The 26310-nt window shown below is 37.7% G+C and overlaps 1 protein-coding gene across 1 annotated transcript in view; it reads left to right on the top strand.

Annotated features, from left to right (window-relative positions):
• The window catches only part of CACNA1C (calcium voltage-gated channel subunit alpha1 C), a 463683-nt gene that overhangs the window by 50173 nt on the left and 387200 nt on the right, over window positions 1-26310 (top strand). Inside the window, exons 2-3 of the mRNA XM_065742562.1 lie at window positions 15759-16082; window positions 19633-19736. Of these exons, the coding sequence (XP_065598634.1) occupies window positions 15759-16082; window positions 19633-19736 (428 nt within the window). The remainder of the gene's footprint in view (window positions 1-15758; window positions 16083-19632; window positions 19737-26310) is intronic.

The raw sequence follows: 26310 nt of genomic DNA, 5'->3' as shown, positions 1-26310 counted from the left end.
CAGGTTGTGTGTCAACTTCTAATGTTGGTTGTCAACAGCAAAAGCATAGTTGGAGAACGGAGTTAAGTGCTTACAGTATGTTTTGATATCACCTGTCTTTCAGTTGACCTGCCTGAATGCAACTATGTTAAAATGTATATTTTCTGCCTGAATGCATGCCACAAAATGAAAGAGGTGGTTAAAGTGGAGTTTGACTAGAAAAAGAGTAGCTCAGGGAAGATCCCTCTTGGGAATCCAGGGAAGCTGTTTCTTGAGGAATCTTCTGTTTCAGAGATATTCTTGAGGAATATCACAGTCCCCATCTGAGGTGAAGAAGATTCATTTTTCCCAAGGCTGTGATAAGGAGTGGAGAATACTGTGAGCGCACAGTCAGTAGCCTTGGGAACGAGATGGGACTTTCCAGGCAGTGAGGGATGACGGCATGCCAGAAGACACGACATCAGAGGAATGGTGCCATAATCAGTTCAGTCTGCTTCTCCTAGCTAGTGAGTGTGGTTAGCTGGGCTGACTGGAATGTACAAAATTTACAAGGAAAGATTAACAGTTAGGTAATAGCAATGTAGAGAGTTTAACTCTTTAGTTTGTAGGCTTTGTTTTTTTTTTTTTTTTGGGGGGGGGGGGGGGGGTGGGGAATGAATACAGCATGCCTGGCTCTCAAAGTGCCATTTTTGAACTTTTGTAAACTTCTACAATAACAGGATCACAAAGGGAAGATAAATTAAGGTACAGAATTCATTTGGGCTTATTGATTTAGTGCTGGCAAACACCCTTCTACCTGCCACAGCCCGGAGTACTCTGCAAAGTGTGCTGGGTCTGTGACTTGAACCAGAGGGAAGCCCTTCCATCCAGGAAACATCCAAAAGAGGAATGGAAAAATATGTCATTCTGTGGATGTCAGGATATGTTGACCTGTCTTGACTGTGCAAGCTTTTTATTTGTTTTCCCCTGAATAAAGGTGGTGCACTTTTTTTTTTCCCCCCACATCTTTGTAATATTTTATGTAATAAAAAGCATATGTAACCTTTTGGAATTCACCTGCCTTGCCCTGGGAGCAGGGCTGTGCTGCAGCAGTTGCAGTATGTGAAGGAACCAATAAAACTTCCTGAAGAGCATCAGCAGGAAATTCTGCTCGCAGTATTCGTCATCCAAAGAGAAGCAGACCAATCTAAAGTGATGCTTGCCTTTTTTGAGATACGCTCTGCCTTGTGAGGTGCTCATAAAATCATCACTTCTTTGTTTTGTTTTCTTTTTTAGTTCAAATCTGAAAACTTTGAAGATGAGAAGGAAGGGTACTTCTCCACAAATAATAATAATAAAAAACATAGCATCGTGGCTTCCAGTTTGAACTTTCTATAGAAATCAAAACCATATGCTGCGCCTCTATGGGAAGCTTCTGTAGTTTTGTACAGGATTGTCTGTGATGTTTTCTATCATCATTTCACCATTTGCTTTTGAATGCTCTTTTACTGCCAATGCTTTGTAATGATACAATGACTCAAAACTTGAGACAAGAGAATGTCTCAGGAAATGCATAGATTTAAGTGGGAGAGATTTGCTTAAAATAACAGTAACTGTTTTTGTAACACTAGTTTTCTGATTAAGCCATTGTGCTGCAAATAACTTGAAATCAGGACAGCAGAGGGGATTTCCAGTGTATGTGTGAAAATGTTGGATTTATCCCATTACAGGCCTCGATGTGTTGCAAAAGACATGATTTTACTGAGAAATTTCAAAGTGGTGTATTTTAAATATCATCATATTAGCCTTATGTTTCCTACCATCCTTGGTCTGTCTATAGACAATGGGCAGAAGGAATATGTGTCAAACTAAAGAATCTCACTTAGAAGTGTCTGAATCTTCCTATTTGGGAATCAATGTGAACTGAAGAGAAAAAAATAAAAAAGCAGGTCTGATGTGGGAGACAAAGAGTACATGATCCCTGATATCACCCACTTGAGTTTTCCAATAGTTGGTTTCCTCACTCATAGCAATGTGTACCTTATTAGACGTATGACTTTACTTGGTTACAGCTACTAAGTAATTAATCTCATGAGGGTTTTTCTAGTTAGGTGCAAGGGTCATCTGGTGTCAAAATTCTTTCATGTGCTCATGCTGGGAAATTATGATCAATTTTTTTAACAATCTCTTATGTAAGACTAAATGAGTCAGATGCCTTTAGTCTCTCATTGTAAGACATTGTCCCAGTCTGACTCACTTCTTCAGTCTCTCACCATAAGATCTTGTCCCAGTCTAAACATTCTTTTATGTCTTTTTCTGAAATCTTCAAATTAATTAATTATTCTTTTTGACAGAACTGGAGAGTGAACTGTAGTACTCCACAGTCACACTGTGGCAGTCTGTACAGGCACATTACCTGGACTTTTAGGCTCGTGTGTAGGTTGAAACTCATCAGGGTCCATGCTGTCTGCATATTATCTCACTCTGATCATTCCTTAGAACTAGCAAACCAGCTGTCAGGAGAAAGCAGTCATCAAAGAGAAGTTAACTTGCACACAAGGACTGCTGCCAGACATGGAAAGAACAGTTCTGATGCCAAATTCCAGACATTATGAGAGGTGCCCATTTCTTGGTAAATAAGCTGAACGTCTTCTTCCTAATGAGCTGAAGAACTGTACGATTTCATAACCAGATCATGAAGAGGTCTGAGAACTGTTAGAAAGCCGGAGCTAGAGCAGTGGCTGGGGCTCTCCTCTGTCAGTGCAGAAATATTGCTTGCTGTAAGCAAAGATGCCACAAAGCTGGCATGCATCTGCTCTTGCCACCTTTGCTCTGGTATACGTAAGTTCAGTAATGATCTGCATTTACATAAACAAAACTTTTCATTTTTAGAAGAAATCTATGCCAAGAGTCTCAAACATTTGTCTGCATCTACTGAAGAAAAGGTGAAAGAAGCTGATTAACAATGTTTGTATAGACAGCGGGTGACAAAGGAACTCCTCCCTGTTCCAGTGTTGCACAACAACATTCAATGTAAGATGCTGTCTTTTTTCCTCATGAAGGTTTGTACAAAGACTGTGCCTTGCTAATTTTCCTCACCTTTTATCATCTTTTTCTTCCTTTTTTTTTTTTTTTTCCCCTTGGCTGCAGTTGCAACCTTCTGATTTAGTGCCTTATTTAGCTTGGGAATGCTCTTGACTAGCAGAGCAAGTCGAGAGTGCTTGTTTTTGCATCTGGATATAAGACATGCTTAGTATTCAGACTTGGAACATTCTCTGAGAGGATACCAGTAAATAAAGTAGGATGGTAAGGAATGTCTGTATGTTAGAAATAGAATGTACTACTTTAGATACCCAAACGATTCAATAAAATTATTATCTAAGAGTCTATAAAAATGTGACTGTAAATCTGTTAATACTGCAGTGCCTCTGGATCACAAAGGCCTACTTTGAATAAAAGTATGTTTTTTCAAATTGCCTTTCTCTGTCACCCTGAAATTGAAACAAAACATTGTTTTCCTTTGTTGAATATTATAGTTTATAATTGTGCAGTTAGTAATTTTCTGTGGATTTATTGTAATGAAGGTTTCCAAGCAAAAACATTTTTCCTTGCATTGTAGAACCTGTTGCATATGAAGCATTCTCTTGATTCTGCAGGAAAAAAAGAAATAGAATCACAACGCAGAGGCAGCATTTTTTTTCCTTTTTTTTTTTAATTTTGCACTGATTCTTTCTAGCACCTTAGACAAAAAGAGGTATTCTGTAAAAATGCTCTTATTTTTAAATAATTTTATAGAATAGAAGTTTACATCAGTTAGGTAACTGAAATGAAAAAGAAAAAAGATACCTATTTTCATTTGCTTATGGATTTGGTAGTACTTTTGGTGCAGTTGCTTCCTAAACTTTCCTCTGTAGCTCCTTTTTCTGGTGTTTGGTTGGTCTTACTGCAAGCAGCATGGAGAAGCACCTCATAAAAGGGGAAAAGTGTGGTTGTTAGAACACCAGGATTAATAGATGAAATCAAAGTCAGTTTTGACACCTGGAGTGTCTTTTAACACACTTTCCTTTGTAAATGACTGCATTTCAAGGAGGGAGTGCATCTCTAATTTGTGAGGATATTGCATATTTAATCTAAAATTGGGTAAATACAGCTTAAAATAGATTCCAAATTTTTGTTTTCTGGAAAGCAATAAATAGCTTTTAGCTGACTGTGTGGGTGCTAATGACATAATTTACGGATGTCTGTTTTTCACAAAGTATAGTTTATTAGCTACCTCTGAAAATTAGATGCATACTATTCTTTTAAGTGTTATGCCCAGTACCTAGGACTTCTAACATCAGCAGCCACTACCCAAAACTTAGACCAAGCTTCCTCTACAGCAGAGGAAAGTATCTTAGACAGAATCAGCTTTCAAAATATGATGGTGCTTAGGAGCCCTGTTTTAGAAGTGAATGTCATTAGCGTCATGGAGAAAGCAATCAGATTCATTGTCTACCAGTTGATAGGGGACATTAGAACTGTGCATATATTCGTGGGAAATGTAGGTAGAATGAGAAGCTGTCCATATTTTATGACAGAATGACACACATGTCACTGAAGAGAAATTAACTCGAAGTCTGGATGATTGAATAGAACAAGAATACAAGAGCAAGTGATGATTCCAGAGGTTTTAGGGAGAGAAATGGTTTGATATGACCTTAATGCATAAATACTTGCTCATTCATGTACCTTTGATTTGGGTGCTCACTGTAATCTCTGTCCTTGTGATCCTTTCCACAGACATGCTCACAGTAGTAGTACTAAGTATGGTGATGGGTAGCCAAAAGAGTTAATGGAATCTGCCCGTTTCTAATGAGAGGGCAAAAAAAAAAAAGAGTCAGGCTGGGGGCCAGATGGCCTTCAGAGGTCCCTTTAGCCAAAGTTATTGTATGTTAATATAGATTAATGACTTCCTAATGCAGGTATCCTTGCTGGGAGAGAGGGCTGGCGTGGTGTACTTATGGCATATAAAAGGTTAGATGTATGTTCTTTTAAAATCTTCTAAGTCCTTTCCAGCAAATTCTGTCTGCTGTCTGGTTTTGCACATCTGAACACTGACCTCATAAACAACAGGAGGAAGGAAAAAATCTCAGCCTGAAAAGACAAAAAAAAAAAAAAAAAAAAAAAAATGCCCTGTGCATGATTTCAGGGCTAATTTCCATTTAGTTTAGATGCTAAAGTATTTTTGATTTATATTCTTTTTCTATTTTGTTTTGTTTAGATCTATCTTCATTGAAAATCAGACCATCTATAGCTCAGAGAGAGACCTCTATATCTCTATATAGGTCCATATTTTGTGATTATCATTTTTAGCAGTCAACTACCTGATATAACTGGGAAGAGACTGCTCTGTGGGTTTCAAATTATTTAGATATCACACATCTGTATGTATTTTTCAGACTCTGTCTGGGACTGTAATAGAAACATCCGTCATAATTCTTGCAGAAAAGCAGCTTCAAGAGTTTCTCTGTACCTTATGCACAATCATATGTGCATGCATGTACACCCCACACATGCAAGTAATTTAATCTCATTTTATCCAAATAAATTTTATGTATAATTAAAATAATATTTTCTATCAGTTGCATACAGTATGATTAGAGATTCACACTTCCATCTGTCACTAAAGACTGGAAGGAATGGTCCTCTGCACTTACTGTAGAGGGAGCTTAGACAAGATCTCTTTTTCTTCTAATGATTTGGGTAGAGTAAGAAAAATCACATTTATAGTTTTCTTATTGATTTCTGTCCCACTCTGTGTTCTCAGACAGAGAATCTGGATACCATCTAGTAAAGTAAAAGCTATTTTAAACCTGTAAGAGCCTTGTTTCTTTCCAAGATAGTTATATTTAGATTATTGTCTAAGTGAGGAGTAATCATTATTCACCAATAAGAAAATGACAAGTAGTTAAGTTGACAAGTTTGTCAGAAGAATCCAATCTACTGAGTTACAGTTAATCTCTAGAGAACTTTTACTGATGTCAAGGAAATTTTACCAAAGATGTATTTGATCTCAATATCTCTCACGGTGGTAGATGACTGTTGCAAAAAGATGCATTTAAGAATAATAAATCACTCCTGACACTTCTGTTTGAGGATCTGTGCCTAGAATTTGTCCGACTGGTATGTTGTTCTTCCAGGAAATGTGTCATGACATGTACGCATGTTACAACAAAGGTTTTGTACTGATAAGTACACTAAACTGTAACAAGTGAAGAACACAAGCTTTTAATTTATATTCTGTTCAGTGTTAGAAATGCCTTTTGAGCTTTGCATTCTGTGGGAGATTACATTATCACAGCAGAACTCCAGTTTTCTGTAAAAGTTCTTGTTAGCCATTCCTTCAAATACACAGCTAATTGAGTTCTCTTGGGCTTACCTGAGATTAATACAAATGCTGTTATTAGTAAAAAGGATCTTTACGTCACCACTCTTCCATTGCTATTTTTGAGTTTTATAAGTGAGCTATGGTTGATGGAAAGAAAAGTGTTCCCTGGCTTGATTTCTGTGAGCTTAATCTAGGTGCCACCAGAAATGTACCTCAAGAAACCGAAGAGGATTATTTGTGGATTTCTTTGTATTTTATATCTTGTAGCTTAAAGGCTATGAGAAAATGGAAGTCCTTCAAAGCAAATTGATCATCCAACAGCCTCCAAGTAAAATAATCTCCTAGCAGAATTTTTAGCCCAATTGAATTATAAGATAGACTTCTGTGTCTCTCTTTATCAATTACCAGACTTTTATTTTTTTCCCTTTTTGAGATACTTGCCTTGGGGTAGAAGAAAGAAGCTTTACATTTAATAGGCTCCTTGCTTTTTTCCTCTCCCTTCTCCTGAGAAAAGAAGACCTGTCTTGACTTCCTTTCTCCTGAAACCTTTTCTATTCTTATTTGTTTTATAGTAGACCACACTCTGAAGAAATAAAACTAAAACAAAATAAAAACATTTGTCAGTCAAAAAAATACAGTTTGCTACAAGATTGTATTTCATTTTGAAAAAAACAAAATGCACACACAAAAGCAAGTAAAAAAATAACCTGAATTGTGGTAATTGAAAAACATAGCATTTTGGGAAAGCAAAGTAGTCTTTAGTGGCTTCTGTCATCACATGGTGCATATGGTACAATTGAGTGATCAGAAGCAGCAAGCATGGGTTTATGAATGGCAGGTGCTACCTGACCTGATCTCCTTCTAAGACAAGGTGACCTGCTTAGTAGATGAGTAGGTTTACGTGGATTTTATTAGTATTTGACAGTGTTTTCCACAATATTCCCCTGGAGAAGTTAGCTACTGATTTCTTGGACAGGTGTGCAGTTTTCTGGGTGGAGAACTGGCTGGATGGTCAAGCTTAAGCCACAGTGAGTGGAATGAAATCCAGCTGGCATCTGGTCACCAGCGGTATTCCCCAGAACTCAGTCTTGAGGTCAGTTTTGTGTAATACTTCCATCAGTCATCTGGGTGAGGGGATTGAGTAAGCTCTCAGTAACTTTGCAAATGGTAACAAGTTAGGCTGGACTGTTGATGTGCTTGAGGGTTGAAGGCTTTGCAGATGGATGGATTGACAGGCCACATACAAGCACATGACACTGAATGAAGATAAGTGGTAGGTTCTGTGCTTGAGTCATAAACTCATGCAGTGATATAGGCCTTGGAAAGAATGACTGACAAACTATCTCCCAGAGAAAGACATGAGGGTGTTGGTTGATAGCTGAACATGAACTGGCCACATGGCCAGGTGGCCAAGAAGGCAAATAGCAGCCTGGCTTGCACCAGAAATAGTGTGAATAACAGGAAAAGAGCAGTGGTTGTTCTTCTGTTTTCAGTACTGGGGAGACTGCAGCTCGAGTACAGTGGTCAGTTTTGAGCCTCTTGCTTCAGGAGGCTTGCGGAATTGCTTGAGCATTTTCAGAGAAGAGCAACGATGTTGCTGAAGGACTGGAAAAGAGTTATGAGGAGTGACTGACCAAACTGGGATTATGGAGGTCATGATGGGTCAGGTTAATGGTTGGACTTGATCTTGAAGGTGTTGTCCAGCCTTGGTGATTCTTTGTTTCTGATTTATGTGAAATACGTAATGGAAGACTCTGACAATGGTTCTACCTTTCTACTGTGGGGTTTTCCGCATGTGAATGATAAAGAATGACTTTTCAGATGAAGCATTCTGACTGACAGAAGGACAAAAAATATTTCAGGCCATTTTTCTACTGAATAAATTATAGATTTGATAGCAATAATGCAGTGAACTTCATGCTTGTTCATTGATTGAAAGAGGAGATCAATGTAGAATGATTAAATGCAAACAAAGGTATTGGTAAAAAAGCACAGGTAATTATAGTTGTGTTAGTATAAAAGATCATATCCTTTAATTAATACTATTCCTTTCTGTATTTTTGTCCATCCTTCTCTTATCAGAAGATAGCAAACTGTGCCATATGGGCAAATGACACTGGTAGAGCCTTTTCAGTGCCTGATCTGAGGTTTTAGTAGGCATGTATTTATATATATTCTTGACATGTGAGGCCAAGCTTAGCTCTCGAAATACTTCAAATCTGTTGAATTTTGTTCAGGTTTGTCCAGTTTCTTTCAGAGTGGTGGGTGTCTTCCGGGTAGCATAACTAACTGCATAAAGGCCTGCTGATTGCAGTGATATCAAGGAATAGTGCATTGTGATCCACCCTGTGCCTCACCTGAGTAAATCATTTCCCAGTGAAACAAGTTGTATATATCAAAAGGAACAATCGGATTTTTGTCTGTGCTCACGTGTGTGCATGAGAGTGATCTCAGAGCTCACAGGACTTGAAGGGGAAGTGACAGAAATCAGTATCTCAGAGCCCAGATCTTTTGCATGCCTAAGAGAGTATATAATGAGCATATGGAGGAGAGATCTTATCAATAGGACAGTGCCTTTCCTGTGTACTCTAGTGAAACATAATATTTTTGTGTGGAAAGAATGTGTTTGTGGTAAACTTAAAGGGAAGTGTTGTCCTGCCCGGTGTTCATGGGGAATTACTCTTGCTTGTGTATTTGTGCTTTATGCCCAAGCTGGGAATCCATTGCACCAAACATTCTACCAGTGTAGAACAAATGTATTTTCCCTACTTAGAAAAATCATGATATAAATATCATTGGAAAAGCTATGAAGATTTACCATTCGGCATCCCAAGTTAATTTTTAAGTGAAAATATTTAACCTAAAAGCATTACTTGACATGTGAGGAGCATGTGCACTTGATCTCTCTTTGTTGAAACAGACTTGTATTTTCATGTTGCTGGTAGCTCACTGCATCTTTTTTATATTTATGTTGTGCAGAAAAAAGAAAGCTCTCTTTGGAGAGGGGAGATAAAGGAAACAAAGATCTAGTTGCAAATGAAGCATGGTTCTTGAAGAAGATTTCTTGTTTAGATTTTAAAATGTTTATTCTCAAATATGGCAAATGGACTGCTTTAAATCATGAATCCATTGTGTGTGTTTTGAAACTCCAAAACAATTCACACACAAAAAAATTCTTTGATTCCCTTATCTGGGCTAACAACTGCACACTGAATTTTAGTCTAAGACGTTTAGAAGCATATGTGTATATTATAAACTCTGTTATAGCAAAAGCCATAGCTTAGGTTGTAATCCAGCTTTCACTTTATCCCTCTTTCTACTTACAAATTAGTTCCAGGTAAAGAAAAAAAGTCTGTTTTTGGGGAAGAACTAGAGTCATTTCACAATTAACTGTCAGGGCTAAAAGGCAAAAAAAAAAAAAAAAGACAAATTTCAAAATACCCTATTAAAAATGTTGAAGTATGTGTGTCTATGGTCTTGCACTCAGAATAGTGAATTTTAAGAAAAGTCAGCTAAGTGAGGCTGGATCAAGCTCTGGGCAACCTGATTTAGCTATGCAGGTCCCTGTTCATTGAAGAGGAGTTGGGCTAATGACCTTTAAAGGTCCCTTCCAACTCCAAAAATTCTATGATTCTATGAAGGTGTAATGATGATTTCTGGAAAAGACTGTTTTTTCATAAAAATCAGTTGGGTTATTTCACTTCACAACTTTAAACTTTATGTGTGGCAAGTTGCTAGTGTCCTAAGATACTGAAAGAAAGTTAGAAAAATGTTTATATGGAGTAAAAGTCAGATTCTAAAACCAAAGAAATGAAGTTCCAGGGCAATTGGACTGAGGGCTGTCCCTAGGAGGGAAGAGCACACATATAAATCTTACAGTGTGCTGATAGAGCTGTGATGATTGAAAGGATAGAATCAAGGATGGTTTATTCTGAGGAAGTATCTTTTCTTGATAGATAAACCATGGAAAAAATATAGAATTTTTCTATGCAAAGGCCCTTTTTCTGTCTGACTGAAGAAATGAGTGTAAATATAGCCCTAGATATAGCCCTAAATATAGCTTGGTTTAAAAGACCTAGGGTGTGAGAGATATTACCACCAATCCAGGAGATCAGTATGTATATGTGATTGCTATTGTTGTTAGAAAGTGTTTCCTAATGTATACCCTTGTTTTTTCTTTTTGCAAAAGTCACTGATTGTTGCTTATTCACTGTGAGTATAATGTAAGATTGTTTTCTTTCTGTTCTTTCAAATAACATACATATGCTTTTTTAATTTATATACATGTATTGCATATAACATCTAACACAGGCTGTTATCACGTCCCCTTCTCTGTCACATCCTCAGGAGCAGCAGTCCGAGTCCTGGCATTCCCATTTCCCATCACCTTACCTGAGTCCTTATGCATTCTAGGCCTTTTGGGATCTCACTGTTGATCTCTTCTTCAGCCTGATCTGAGCCACGTGAGCTTTCCTGAAGCATGGAACCTGAAGATGCCCACTGTATTTCAGCTGAAGCCCAAGGAAGAGAACCTGTTCTGCATAGATTCTGTACCTGTTAATATACTACACTGAGATGATGGCATTTTGAGGATAGAAGCAGTATGACAGTGTTAGTTCCTGTTCTGCTGGGCATCCAATATAACCCCCAAGGCTTTTCTGAAAATAATTTGGGCAGATGATTCATTTTGCTTAAATGCATTACATTTTCTCCCTGCTGAACTTCATGTTATTTTTAAGACTCTCCCAATTTGTGAAGCTCATTTTGAATTCAAATCCTGTCCTCCAGTACATTTGCTGTACCTTTCTGCTTCATAGTTACATATACATTTTATAATGCTATTCACCATTTCATCATACAGATCATTAATGAAGATGTTGAACAGGATTGGATCCAGTGCAGGCTTTTGGGTACCTCTATGTGACACACCTCTGATTAGACTGTGTATCAATTATAACTGCTCTTAGCCATCTACTGTATGGGCTTTGTGCTTCCATTGCAGCATTTATTTTCTTGCTCCTACATCCCTAGCATCCTTGTGGAGTTGTTGTACGAGACCCAATGAAAGTATTAGTAAGGTCAGGAGACATGACAGCTATTGCTTCTGTCATGCCTATATATTCTGTTGCACTGCTGTGGAAGGAATTAATTGTGTTCATGACAGATGCAAACCTGCTGCTATTTTTCTCCTTTTCTCCTCCAAACACTACTTGATACTTCTTTGTTTTACTTATCCTGTATTATTACTGTTCATTTACTTATGGAAACTGAAGCTCAACTGAATTTAAATTCCCCCCTTCTCACTTTTTTATAAATGAAGTTGACATTTGTCCTTTCCCAGTTCTCACATTTCTCCCGTCCTTTGAGTTCAAAACAGCAGCTAACAGCTTTGGGATTACTTCAGAGACTTTCCTAAATATTTTAGAGTGGAGTACCTACTGTATGTACTTTCAGCTAGCATCCTACTTATCTAAGTACTCTCGATATTTATTCTCCCCCTTCATGGGTGGAATGCTTTTTTTTGTTTGTTTGTTTGGTTTGTTTTGTGGATTCATTTTGATAGTCCTGATCTTTCTTTTTTTTTTTTTTTCTTCCATTTTTTAGTGAAGGTAACACTTAAGCCCTATTGGCTTCATCTTATGTCTGCTCTATCTCCATTGGCTAATAGATCAATGCTTTCCACTTTCTTTGTTTTGTTAACAGATGATGACATACTTAACAAGGTTTCCTGTTAGGTACCTCCTCACCTCAGTATCTTATAACTTTTTCTCTGTGTGCTTGAATTGGTCTACATTCAATTTTAGTACTGATAACCAGTTTCCTACTTTCTATGTACTTAGCTGTCAGCGTTCAGCTAAGATGCTGATTGAAGCAATTTTATCTTTTTCTGTTCTCATCTTCTTTGGGGAAAAATACAGTTGTGCAACACCATTGTTCTGAGGTTTTCATTCTTAGGATTCTGATGTTTCTAGTGATTAGGGAAAAAAAAAAAAGAACAGTGAAGACCTACATTGGCATCGCTCCATTTTCTTTTAAATAATTAATCCACGCACAAATTCCTCTAAAATAAATGTGAGGCTAAATAGATAAATGCAGGACATTTAAAACTTGCAATTTCATCATGTCATTATCTCGGTCATTTCTCATACAGAATGATTGCTGCTTAGTTGTTTTTTTTGTTTTTTTTTTTTTTACATGAAGCTGTAAATTAATAGGATGCTTGACAGATGTGCATTATTAGGATGCAAATAGCCCATATATACTCATGACCATTAAAGCCTTTATAGTGTTTTGATGATTTAGCTGTAAGTTTACATTGTCAGGTATTTTATACAACATGGTAAATTTCCTTTGGTATAACAACCTTATCTGTTGCTTTTCTGACTTAGTTCTGATTTTGAAAGCCCCACTCCTGTTACTGCAAGATTTGAAGTGGTTCTACAACTTTACATCTTTGCAGATACTATAGTTGAACCCTAAGATCTTGGAATCAAATCGATTCATTTATATTTATATACGGACTTTCCTGTTCACTTACTACGCAAATAGTGAAACTCATGATCTGTATGAAAAATGCTTGAGAGAAAAGAGTTCTGTGCACCAGCGGGATGTAGCCAAGAGCACATCTCGCTGAGGGGTGGTAGGCATTAGCAGGGTCGTCATGCTGCAGTGTTTAATGAGTTATTCCATTTGGATGGAATTTCCCATTTCTCGTCAACTTCCAGCTTTATAATTGTATAAATAAATATGGTTCAGGTGGTTCAGATATAGTGAAACTGTATTTGTAGTGGAAAAATAGTATGAAGTATTTTAACTGAAATGTTTCAAAATGAAAATAGCAATTCCAGTAACTGCAGCTCTCAGGTTACAGAAATGTTTTGCAGTGTTTTCTCCCTGCAAGTTTGGCTATGTTGTCCTTAAAAATATTTTGCACGGGTCTTCAATGTACTTTCCATTGAGTTATGTGAGCACCACTCTCTTAAATTTAAGCCATTTCTCTAAAATTCTAAACTACCTGTAGATCAAGGCATTTGTCCCTGCCATTAGTTATTTAGTAAAGACAGTATGTAGCCACTGAGCTTCATAATGCAGACAGATCTTTATCAGTAGTCAGTATTTGCAGTATTTATTAACATAAATCTGTCATCACTGGATCATCTTTTGAGGTTAATTTGAGATAAAGCACTTTCTTATGGGTAGAAGCAAAAATAATAAAACCAGCACAAGCAATGTCCTTAACTTTGCTGGCACATCAAAGTGCATAAACCTGAATCCTCATGTGAAACCTAACTAATAAGCAATAATAATGGAGAAACTTAAGACATTCCAAAATTGCAAAAAAGTCTTCATTAAGATAGAGCAGCTGTTTATTTTCTGGACCACATGGTCTAGTCAGCAGGATAGGAACACAATGGCGATGGATCAGCAAGTTTGCTTTTACTGGAAGATGCACACATTTTCTTACCCACTCTAATGGGTCGATATTAAAGAAGAGCTGGAGTTGGGAGAATAATTAGAGTAATTTTCCATTTATTTTTTTCTCCCCAGCCTGCCTCAGGCTAGGGAGGTCAATTGGATGCTAGGGAGAAAATGTGCATCTGGAACTAGTCTGAAAATAAATACGTATCCCATGAGTAGTGCTGCGTACAATTTGCTTAGTCTTAGAGAACTAACTAAGTTTGCCTGCAGTTGATTGCCTGCTTCATCTAGGAAATCTGCTTAGTCTGTTTGATTCTGAAAGCAGTTTTTCTTCAGTTTCGAAATCTTAGGGATGTAAGTTAACTATTTCTCATTTCTTGCTTCTTTCAGCTTTCCCTTTCACTTATCAGTGTTACATTACTCAACAGCTCACTTTGGCTGGTTTGCAACTAGGAGGTTTTCCAGTGATGAAGACAAGCTCTACATTTTCTGGCTATGTGGTGAAACAATGACAGCCTGGAAATCTCATGGCAATACATGAATACATAAAATAACATCTGAGTCTATCATGTCCTTCCTTACAATTCAGTGTGATGAACTTTAATATTTTTCATGCTTTCTGGGTAGGAGCATATCCTGCAGCAATCTAGGTGCCATTGTAATTGTATTTATTCTACATGATCCAATTCATGTCATGCTGTAATGGCTGTGATTTCTTGGCATTGCACATACGGCTATTGAATATGCATCTTGGATAATTATTTTATTTCAAAGCCTTGAAGCAGTTTGCTTGTTCTAATTTTGCTCGTCTTTCGTCATGTGGTCTCCTGTTTGTTTTGTCCTGAGGACTATAGGAGCACATCTGATCTGTTTAATAACAACGTACTTCCACATTAATCTAAAGAAGTGAAACACAGTAGGTAGACCTCGTGCTTGCCTTGAAATAAAAAAATAAAAGGTGATGTAACTCCATGATTTGCTTTCTACTATCCAGCTTTTCCATACACACTTTTCTGAAGCATAGTCCCTTCAGTTCAAAAGCAAGGAAAACATAATTCCCCAAGGGAAACGTCCTCATTGGAGAGGCACAGGTGGCTTCGAAATGATTGAACAGTTGGGCTGGCTTGAAAAGATGACCTTAAATTCTTGTACTGTTAAGACCTTCCAAATATCAGACACATTGCTTGACATATTTATTCTGTTATTATGATTGAGAAAGCATATGCTCCTTCAGTATCAGCTAAAAGATGTGCAAAACATGGAGCTGCCTGATCTTAGCATTCCTGCCTATACTGGCTTTTTAGTGTCTGTTACTCCATTGGTTTTCAATTATTGAGCTTTCTTAAAGTCAGTTTTTCAGGAAAATGAATCAGTTTCAGTTTCAAACTGTATGGTGATTGGTCTAAAGTTAACTATATACACATCATTTAGGGCATAGAAGTGGTGAACTCTGCCCTTATGCTGCAGTTACTGCTTCAGGGTCCCTTCTATTCAGGCTTATATGTGGGCAATGTTTGCAGAGAGAATACAACTTATTGTTGGAATTTCACTTTACCTTGAAGTAATCTTGAAAACAGAAGGATTTTTACTATAAACTTGAGACTATTGTTTGGTTTCAAATAGCATAGTGCTGCATGCCTGTGTGATAACAGAGAGCTACCCTCACCTTTTGAGCTTTCAGACAATCTGACTTGCAAAATATGTGGGTGAAAATGAAACGAAGGGCACATTCTTTTCTATGGAATTTCTGGAGATTGAATTGACTGGAGACACTTCTAACAGCTGTGTCCTTTGGGCTTCTTAGGAGACTTGCAAGATGAATGATTGCACAGTAGTATTATTTTGAAATGAGGGCTTAAATTGCCAGAACAAACTCCCAGTAAGTGGATACCCTACACTTATCCTTAACCTCAGATTTTGATTTTACTGATACATGTGATTTAAGAAAAAAAGCTTTATCTTTTGTACCGTTAAAGAAATACCTTCACAATTTTTTTTCCCTCTTCTTTCACAGGTTCCAACTATGGGAGTCCCCGTCCAGCTCATGCCAACATGAATGCCAATGCAGCTGCAGGGCTTGCCCCAGAGCATATCCCTACTCCAGGGGCAGCTCTGTCCTGGCAAGCTGCAATTGATGCTGCCAGGCAAGCCAAATTGATGGGTAGTGCTGGCAATGCAACAATATCCACAGCTAGCTCCACGCAGAGAAAACGACAGCAGTATGGGAAGCAGAAAAAACAGGGTACCACGACAGCTACGCGTCCTCCCCGGGCACTGCTGTGTTTAACACTGAAAAATCCCATCCGGAGGGCATGCATCAGCATCGTCGAATGGAAATATCCTTTTTGATGTTCTCATTTGGAAAACAGCAAATTGTTAGTGTGCATCAGGCACTATTCGTAAGTGTGAAGAAATCAATACATTAAGTTGAAAGGCGCCATTGGGAACATAAAGTACACAAGCAGTATTTGCTATCTTAACTGAGATCATTTATGCTGGGAAAATAAACGTTTAGGACTGAAGCCTTAACTGTACCCTTGTGTAAGAAACTGCCAGAAGCTTAAATGATAAAGGATAGGGGTTGAATTCTTTTAAAAATGTGTCTGAAGCTGATATTGATAGGAGATACAGGAGATATGAAAGGTATCTGAAGCCAGAATTGAACCACTCCATGGGGCTGATGGCAGTTACTGCCTTTCTTTTTGCAGAGCATTAGAGGTTCCACCAGACAAACAGCTCTGGAACTTGGAATCATATGCTTTTTTTGTCAAATACAAAGCATCACCATTTCTACTGTATGGGAAAGGAAAGGGGCAAAATGGGACTGGAAGGAGAACTAATGAAAAAACCCAGATGTGATAAAGCCCTGAAACAAGGCTAAGCTCTGTTAATTATATTGGGATTCCATAGAAACTAATAAGTCTTCTTAATATATGGAAAGATAAACTGATTATCCTGAAGTAGGGAAAAAGACACATAGTTAACGTGATCCTGCCACATGTACGGGGCCAGAGCTAGTAGGCTGAACAAGAGACAGACTATTACACATGATAGATGGGAACCACTGACATATAGCTGCAGAAGGCAAGGGTCAGCGCTGCTTTTCTGGAAAGGCAACGAGTTTGGCTGTTGGCTCCTTCATGTGGAAGGAGCAAAGTCTACTTTAGTCAGTTGAATCTGAAAGCTGGAACTTGTGAATTTGGTGTGAAATAGAAACAGAAGTAAAAATATAACTCCCCTGTTTCCCTGAAGAGAAACCAAGACTGACTGAACAGTAATAGTCAGTAAATCACAAGCTAATGGGATTCTTCAGTAAATGTGAAAGCAAAAGTACGTTAGGGGTAAATAAGCACATCAGGGGAAGGCAGTACTGAACTCAGCAGTAGTTAATATGATTAAAAAAAAAAGATGCCATTTAAGACAATGAGATAATATTGTCCCTTTGAGGGTCTGGTGGGACGCTGGAAAGATAAAAACAGAATATGAGCATATTATTTCCAGAAGAGCAACTGGCTAAAAGCATTCTTGTCAATTGTTAGATATCCTTAAAGTTTCTGTCTGCCTATTCCTTTCTTTAGATGCTAATTTTTAATCCCTTTGATTAAGGTTTGCTGCTATTTATCCCTTCTGGCATAGCTCTGATGCTTTGAGCATAAGATGACGGATGATGACTAACAGGATGAAGCTGAATATTGGTTTACATGCCAGCACCCCAGTAAGCATGTCTATAGAGAAGGAGCACAGAGTGACATTTGATAAATGAATAAGATCAGCAATGAATGATGGGTATGATGTGTTGTAAAACAGGATACAGCACTGCTGAGATCAAGAGGAGTGCCAAACAATGTGATTAAAGCAATCCGAAGTTGCTGACACTTGCTTTTTTTTGGTATTTGTTTGGTTTTAGGTGAGCTGGTGGAAATATCTTTTTCCTCAGAGCCTCTCATTGGATATATAGTCCTTATAAAGATGAAACACTTCAAGGACAAATAACAATATCAAAGGGCTGTGATAAGATTTTTTTTTTACTGTGCACTGACTTTTCCTAATTGCTGAAAATTGCTGAGAAGATCTTAGCTTAATTTTTTGAACCACTAAAATCTAAATGCAGTAGATATTAAATATTAGATGGCACTTCTATGATATTTAATTCTCAAACATTATAGTATTAAATGCAGCAGTTTAGAAGAAAAAGTGAAATTAATTAATTATCTTATTTCACAAAGATTTACCTGTTTACTGCTCTACTAGATTTGCAGTGTATTTTCAGATTTTAAACCATTTTACTTTTGCAGTGCTTAAAGAGTCTAGAAGTAAAAATAAATAAAATACATAAATAACAATAAGCTTATGGATAATATTCCTCTAAGGGAAAAAAAATCTAGGCAAAAGGTAATTAAGAAAAAGAAAGCCTATGGATATGTAGGTCATTATGCAATAAACACTATCTGTGTGACTTGAGGTATCTGAAAAATCCAGTGCTTTCACCAGTAACGTATCTACTCTGATCTGCAAAGCTCTGAAGTTTGCCCTGAAGTCACTAACTCTGTCAGCTTACTAGTCATATTATCCTTGCACTTTTATGTCTTCTTCCTCTGTGTTATCATGTACCTCTTAGCACTGATAGGCTTAAGAAGATAGACTGGTGGGTCTGGAAGCCTTTGACTCGTCCATAAGTGAAATATAGGACGTATCTGAGAATATGCAGAGGTCAGCTGCCTGGAGGTTGTCTATTTCTTGCAGTTCAGGTGGTTGGATATCCTGATCTCTGGTTTATTTTTGCTAAAACCTGCTGAGAATGGTAGTTTGCTGACCAAAAGCATACATGCCGTGTTGACATCTGGCAACTCTGCAAAGCCAATCCCATGGTAGATAAACTCACACTCAAATGTACTCTGTGGCACAGATTATACCTTGCATTCTCTGTGTCCTTTCCTGCTTTTCATTCCCCTCCAGAGCACTGGTGAGTTATCCCAGAGCTAGCCTCCAGGGTGATCTTGCAGGCAAGTAAATATAGACAGACTGTAAATCTGGTCTCTGGTCTAACGGGAGACACTTCCCAGCTACTAAGGTTAAGAAATCTATAAAAAATAAGCGAAATACAGTGCCAGCAAATTGAAGTCAGTAGAAAAATGCCCTTAGATTTTTTTCTGTTTGTTTTTGTTTTGAGGACATTGATGACAGGCTGTATTGCCCTCGAATTGGTGGTAGTTTCTGTCAATAGGGACTTTTAGTTTTCTGGTGTCCCTACCATTCCGCATACACACATTCCTTTTACCTGTGAAGCCAGCTGAAATATTAATACAAGAAAAAGAAATACCATCTCAAAGAATTTTAAATAAAAGAATAGTAATATAGTTAACAACAAAGTTAAGTACAGTTTGCATAAAGCTTTTTTCTTCTTCCACAAATTTTATCATTTAAATGTTTTCTAGCTGAATGTACACATGTATTGGGCCCTTGCATTTAACTCTGAGATATGAGAGAGATTGAAAAAAAATATATAAATGTGGACGGAAAAGACTAAGAAACAGAAATGAATTGTGGGAGGAAAAATGACAATCCTTTCAGAACAGGCTTTTGTTATTAAAAGCAGTACAGCCACACTTAAAGGAAAATAGGGAAAATGCTATCTAAATAAATAAAAGAAGAAAAACTTTTAAGAAATCTGTGTTTACTCTGGCACGCGACTGGCTTACACTGCTTTTGACATATTAGGAAGATTTTTGGCCGGGAGCAACTAAAAGCACTTAAAAAGGCATATGTTTCTTTTCAGAATATAAGGAGCTTGGAATGTCTTTTTTAAACAGAATTCTTATGAATCTTACTTTTTTTTTCATTTGTGTGTGCACATTTCAGAACAATTTCCTTAACTCCATTCCTCAGACCATTTGAAATAATTATTTTACTGACTATTTTTGCCAATTGTGTGGCCTTAGCTATCTATATCCCCTTTCCAGAAGATGATTCCAATGCCACCAATTCCAATCTGGTAAGTCCTTGATGGTATCTGATCTTATTCCTTTGAAAGTCCTTTTTAGAAGTCTCCAGTAAGACTGTTGAAGTTAGAGAACATAGATATATCCACCAGAGATGAAAACATAATAAGGCAAACATTGGTTTTGAGTGCTCAGTCTCTTCTATTCATGTGAACACCTGTTTCAATTGAGCTGGCTTTAGCAAGGATTGCTCTGAAAACTGTGCGGGTGCTCGATGTGATATTTTGGCTAGCAAATTTCTGCATGCTGCAAAAGTGCTTGGTAAGTTTAAACTGCAGGTGTTTGCGGACAAAATCCTTTAACTGAGGATTACATGGTCTTTTTGCCTTTCAAAGTGCTGTTGTGAAGTTGAGGCAGTCCTGCTGCCAGGTGATGCCTGGGAGCACAGCTAGATGACTAATTTCTGGGAATTGCATTAATGCTTGCATTTCACACTGAGATACGTGTTTTGTTGAACAATATGTTTTTTTCTTTTCCTTCTTGTGGGGGGAATACAGCTGTTCCTGTGTTCCTGCTGATGATAATGCTGGTAATTTAGAATGGAGTTGTACATAGAGCAAGGAGAGTGTTTACTTTTGGCTTAGCATGAAGTCATAGTGAAGAATTCTGTTCAGTAAGGGCACAATGCAAAACAGTTCTGGAACGCAATTCACTGAAGTAGCAGAAAGCATTTTTTTCCTTCCAAGTATGTGAACAAATCTCCTCCTTGTGTGACTGGATCAGAATGAAAACTTACTCCCAAAGTTTAAGAGCTGGGATGCTATTTGCTGCTAAAATTTACCGAGATGTAAGAATTTTTAGAGAAGCAGAAGAGGGAAATAAGAGCCACTCTTCCAAAGTAGGGATAGTTAAAGGTGGCTGACAGATACCGTAATTAAAATGATCCATGCTGTTCTCTGGAAATAAGTCATTTGATTAAATATCTCCTGAAGTTGTGTAAAACAAATTGCAAACTTCAGGACTTTTCTGGAACAATTTTTTTTTTTAAGGAGTCTTTGTGTAGTGCTTTTCCATAGTAACTCTGTAGAGAAGTTTAAAAACAGAAGCAGGAGGAGATAAGTGATTGTTAACTTTCTATCTATTCTCTTTCTATCTATTCTATTACAGTTAATTTCAAGCACAGACTGGCTTGGTGAAATTTGTGGTTTGATGTTTCTCATTTGCTTCCATCTCTGTGCTAAGCCTGACACAGTGTTGAATGATGATGAACCATAGTGTGTATACTTAGAACATCACAGTGTGGCACCTTTCAGAAATTGGTATATTTTAATAAAATCACAGATTTAATTATTCCTCTGGCTGTAAAAGACAGTACGTTGCGTATTGCACATTCTGACTTGCAAGGTTTCAAGAGAAAAATGAAGCAGAGTTAAAGGTCAGACAATGTCTAATTTGTCTTGAGCTTAATTGGGTGTGGGTATTTCCTTATTTAAGTGATAAGATAGCTGGCTAACACCAGGTTCAAACAACTTCATAATTGAATGAGGTATACTGAAACCGTTCTGTTCTTAGAAAATGTATGCAGTTTGTGAGCTGTGTTGCTTTCTGAATTTGTTTTCTGAGGCATTTTTTTACCTCATTTGTTCAATCCATCAAAACACCCATGTCAGCTGTGAGTAGGATTTAAAACCAAAACCAAAACCAAAAAAAAAAGCAACCACATGATTATAGGCTTAGGAGATTTTAGAAGTGTTACTGCCTTGAGGATGAAGAGGCATGGTTAATTTCTCTAACTAGCTGTTTCAAAGAACTAAAGAGATGAAGTAAACTGAGAAATGGGTTCAACAACATTTTATTCTTTGGGTCTCAATGAAAAAAGTGATGAAAAATGGAAAATGGAGTACTTAATATCCACTGGCCTAGGAGGATCTTGCATTGGTGGAATCAAGACTGTTCTATGTTATAGATCAAACTCCAGAGCTCTGACTGCCCAGTAAACTTTGGTCCCGTGGTTTGAAAAAGGTGTAGATGACAGGTTGTAACATGGGTGATCCAAGTCATTGAGTTATGCTTCAGGTTTTTCTGGAGTCAGTTCAACACTTTCTCCTGACAATCTTTTTTTTGTTGCTGTTGCTGTTTAGTTTTTGTTTCATTTGTATTTTTTTTTCCCCTCAGATTGTTGTATTTTGCAGATAATTCCTTCTGCTCAGAACCAGAATTTTTGTATTTATTGTTCATGACATTCTCAAACTCTTCACAGGATTGTATCAGCAATAGGGAGGGAAAGTGGAGGCACGTGGGTGAAATGAGAGTAAAAAAATGCCAGCAGTGTTTTGGAAGGAGGTGAAACTCAGATTTAAAGGAAAGCTGTTCCAGACAGAATTAACTTCATAAGTCTGAGACCTTACTCTCAAATAGCCGAACTATATAAGGAACAGAGTAGAAAGAAGTTGGAGTTGGTAATGTCTTCTTGTAAATTTGGTATACCTGCTTGACATTATTTTCTTTTGACCTGTGAACATGCATTTTGCAATCACATTTATTCTGTAGCCATTAAGTCTAGAGCTCCATAATCTGAAACAGGAATGGAGTCTGTCTGCTATGCTTGCATGTGAGTTAATAGTGCACACAGATGTGTGTTCTGTGCAGAAGTGTGAAGCTGAGCAAACATATACAGAATGTTCCTAGCTGTCCAGGAGAAATTTCATTTCCATTTTGCAATTCGGTTCTGTAGTGATAAACCTACCACAGATATTTCCACTTCCCTGGTTTCCTGAGCCATCCATAACTTGCTGAGACAGAAAGGAACCATCTACAGGAAACATATGATGGATAGTAACTTTCATGCAGTCTGAAAGTGACAGAAAAACATTTTCTTAATAAACTGCTGCTTTTCCCTTTGGGTCCAAGTATTTCTCTTCTAAGATTTCATCACAACTTTTCAGTGAATATTTTGGTTTAGGTCTGAGATGAAGATTCAAACAGTCATTTTTAATAAGCGAACTGAGTAGAGGGCAGTGAGAGAAGACAGAAATTCTGAACTGAATGATTTCTTGCCTTTGTGAAAAAAAAATACAATGATGAAATAGTATTTTGATAAATAATTATGATGTCTGTGAACTTCACAGATGTGAACAGCTACTGATACAGTAAGGCATACTTATCATTCTGTATCTTCCACAGAACTTCAGAAAAATTACATGCCCCATTAGTAAGTACAGAAACCAGTAATATATGTGGTCATGTCTCCATTTTCATAAGTCTTGTCTTTAGGTGCAAGCCTTTTTCAATGCTATGCCATAGCAATTAGCATTAAAATTAAATACAGAAGTTTCTACAAAGTAAAAATAATTCTTTTAGCGAGGAATTGTGATTAACTGTTATGTATTGATTTAGGACAAAAATCACACATGAACTGACTAGTTTCTTGCAGTCTGACTTTCTATAATAATTCCTATAAATTATGAAACCACTTCTGTCAAATCTAGGGTTGAACTGGGCAGCACTTTCATTTTCACAATGTACTTATGTATAATAAAATCCAGATCTTGCATTTTTATGCTTACTGGAGTTATTTTTGCTATTGACTTCAAGAATAATATCATATAGTAATAACGAAAGCTTGAAATTGGCTTCAGCAGTTTGTACATTTTTGCTTCTACAATGTGTCGACTGGAAAACTATTAAACTTGTACAAATGGAGGGGAGTTGTATTAGCTGCAACATCACTTTGGTATTAATCAACTCTGCTGAGGCTTTGCTTAAATTTACAAGTAAAGAAAGCTCATGCATGACCCTGTGCAAAGAACAGTTATGTATTCTCTTGATGCAGTCAGGAAAATTGGAGCTAGTTGGAGGGAAATTAAAGTTAGCCTGCATGAGAGGCTGTAACTGATACGGAGGCTTTCTGCTTGTTATCCCTGCAATTATGCATTAGAACAGAGATAATGTACATTTAGGAATAAAACTATAGACTGTCTGCGATAGGAAGCTGAGAGGAAAATGCTTCTGTCACTTTACTGGCAATTGCAAATGGCACAAGCCTGGTCAATGTCACAGCATGGCGATAACATAATGAGGTTAAGACCAAGGTTTACAGCACATTCTGTGGAAGGCAACTCAGCTGGTTGCTTGTGCCTTGGATAAATAACAGGAGAAAATTCTTATGTTGTTTGGCTAGCTCTAATCCTTATTACAGGAAGGATATCCCGTCATACAATAGTTAAATTTTGATAAGAGATCTCTTGCATTTATATGTCAGCTTCTAATTGGATGTCACCTTCAGAGACTAATTCATTAAACCTGAAATAGGATCCTGTGAAAGGGAAGATGGGATCCGTGCTTGTTTGTCACTGCATGTGCCAGCTGGTGTGAGTGCCAGTCCATGCAAGAGGGCTTTCCTTTCAGAGAGACATGGCTGCTTTATAAGCTGGTGACTGTGGTAGCATCCAGTTCAGATGGTGATTTCTGTACCAAAAAAAAAAAAAGAATTTTTTTTAAATCTTTTTGTATTTGCAGTAGACTGACACAGTAGATGTACATGTGATTAGATACCTATTATATTTCTGGACACTGGCATAGCAAACTTTATCCTTTTCTATATGAGAATTCTGAAGCCAGCATATCGAACAGTTGCACTTGTCACCATTTCTCTGGAGTAAAGTCAGAAAATGTTAGAAAGGAAAAGGAGGGTGAGGGGTCAAGAAAAGACAGCATGTTTATTTTTTTTTCTGGATAAGAAAGAATACTACACAAAAGCTTTTGGTTCTCTTCTGTCATTGCTATCATACTCCTGTGTGACAGCTCCCAGGCAGCGAGGAAATGAGATATACTAACATTAAGAGGTGAGATGAGGGTGGGGTAGGCTGGATAACAAGCTAATAAGCTGTTAAAGGTTTACTAGCTTGGGCCTCATACCAGTGCTTCTACAGCTGGGAGAGATTATTTGATTTCTAAAGTGATGAGTAAGCAACAAGAGAGGGGCTGAGGATGGAAATGAGCTGCAATGAAGAGAAGGAAAGAGTCTGTTCCAAATAAATCAGTGAAGACTCAAGAAAAACTGAGAATTGCTGATGTGTATGATGCTAAAGAAGCTGAATATGATGGAATTTAGGTGCAACATTTCCAAGAGTCCTCAGAATTCCCATCTCTGTCAGGGGAGGTTATTACTCAGCATCTCTATCAGCACTGAAGAGCAGGGTTGGAAGAATCAGCACTGAGTGTGAGAGAAAGATGTTCAAGCCCATCTGCTGATTCTGGTACTCTAGGTCTCTGGGTAATCTGTGGTCTCAGTTTTCCCATCTGTAAAGTGAGTGAGTTAGAGCTTCCACAGTGATGGTAATTAGTCAGTGCCTTACATCACACAGAGTGTTACAAGGAATGCTTTAAAAAAAGGCTTTCAAGACAAAAACAGTCACTTTTGAGCCCATGACCACTTACTGGAGAGGATAGATAAGAGGTAGGACACAGCTTCTTCCTTTTACACTGTGCAAGGCAGATCTTAATTTCTGTGGAGAAGTGTACAGGACTGCATCATAACTTGATTGTGTGCATTGAATTATTACCACCCATACTTCAGATTTCTTACCTTTCTGCTATTCACATTAGCCAGCCAGTGTTCTGCCCAGCACTCTTGCTGCTGAAGCTGTCGTTCCCAGTTTCCTGCTTCTCTTTATACCAGCAATCCTTACCCAGCTTGTGTTTGTTAGTGCTTACCACCTCTTGATCTGTTCTGTCACTCGTATTGGTGTCCCTTTTTCTTTAATGTTCCTTTTTAAAATTCCTTATGTTTGCTTTGCCAAGTGATTTTCCTCATCCTGGTCAATCTTCCATCAGACCTGTCCCTTTTTGCTCCTTTCTTTTCCTATGTGCTTCCAGCTCTGATCTCCCCTCCATGGAAGATTCATCCATTACTCATAGGTCTCAGTTCTATCCTCAGCTTTGGATTCCTGACTGTTTCTGTTGTTAACAGTAGTCTTATATGCCTTTCAATTCATAAGCCAAGTATCTAAGCAATCCCAATGCTCTTTCCATCTCTTTCCTCCTTCTCCTATTCCATTCCCAGTGCATTGTTCTCTAACTCCATCCCCGATTCGGACTTTGTCCTCCTGCTTTTGAAGTCAGTCATGTCCTTTCCAATGCTGTCTGGGTGCCAGCAGCAGAAATACTGAGTGAACAAGCCCAGCTCGAAGTGCACTGGCTTTATTCCACCTTGATTCCAACTGGTTAAGAACTTTTATTAGATGAGTCCTTGTAAGCCTTTGTAGCCCTTGCTCAGCTCCGTAGAAATGACACATGCATTCTGGTCTGCAGAAGCCTTAAGATGCCAGATTTATGTTTGTACTGACAATTTGGGTGTTAAGTTTTAGGAAGTCTCTGCAAAGCCTGTGCAGCTGGAGCTTTTAAGAGCCCATCTGGCTAAACCTTAGTGGGTAGACAACACAAAAGATGCAGCCTTGACACAAAGGCTGCTAATTTGCCAGTCCGTATGACGTTATTGCAAAGTATACTGTCACTAAAGAAAATAGGTGTTGAGGGTTTTTTGGCTGGATTAAAACAATGGATATTGTTCAACTGTTTTGGCTGAAATATTGCACAAATATTCAGCCAGAGGCAGAAATCAGACTG

The sequence above is a fragment of the Cyrtonyx montezumae genome, unplaced genomic scaffold, assembly GCF_038088225.1.
Source record: "Cyrtonyx montezumae isolate F1298 unplaced genomic scaffold, pur_monq_1.0 scaffold_3, whole genome shotgun sequence".
Classification (NCBI taxonomy): domain Eukaryota; kingdom Metazoa; phylum Chordata; class Aves; order Galliformes; family Odontophoridae; genus Cyrtonyx; species Cyrtonyx montezumae.
The sequence above is the reverse complement of the archived record's forward strand: the minus strand, read 5'-3'. Positions and strand labels throughout refer to the sequence as shown.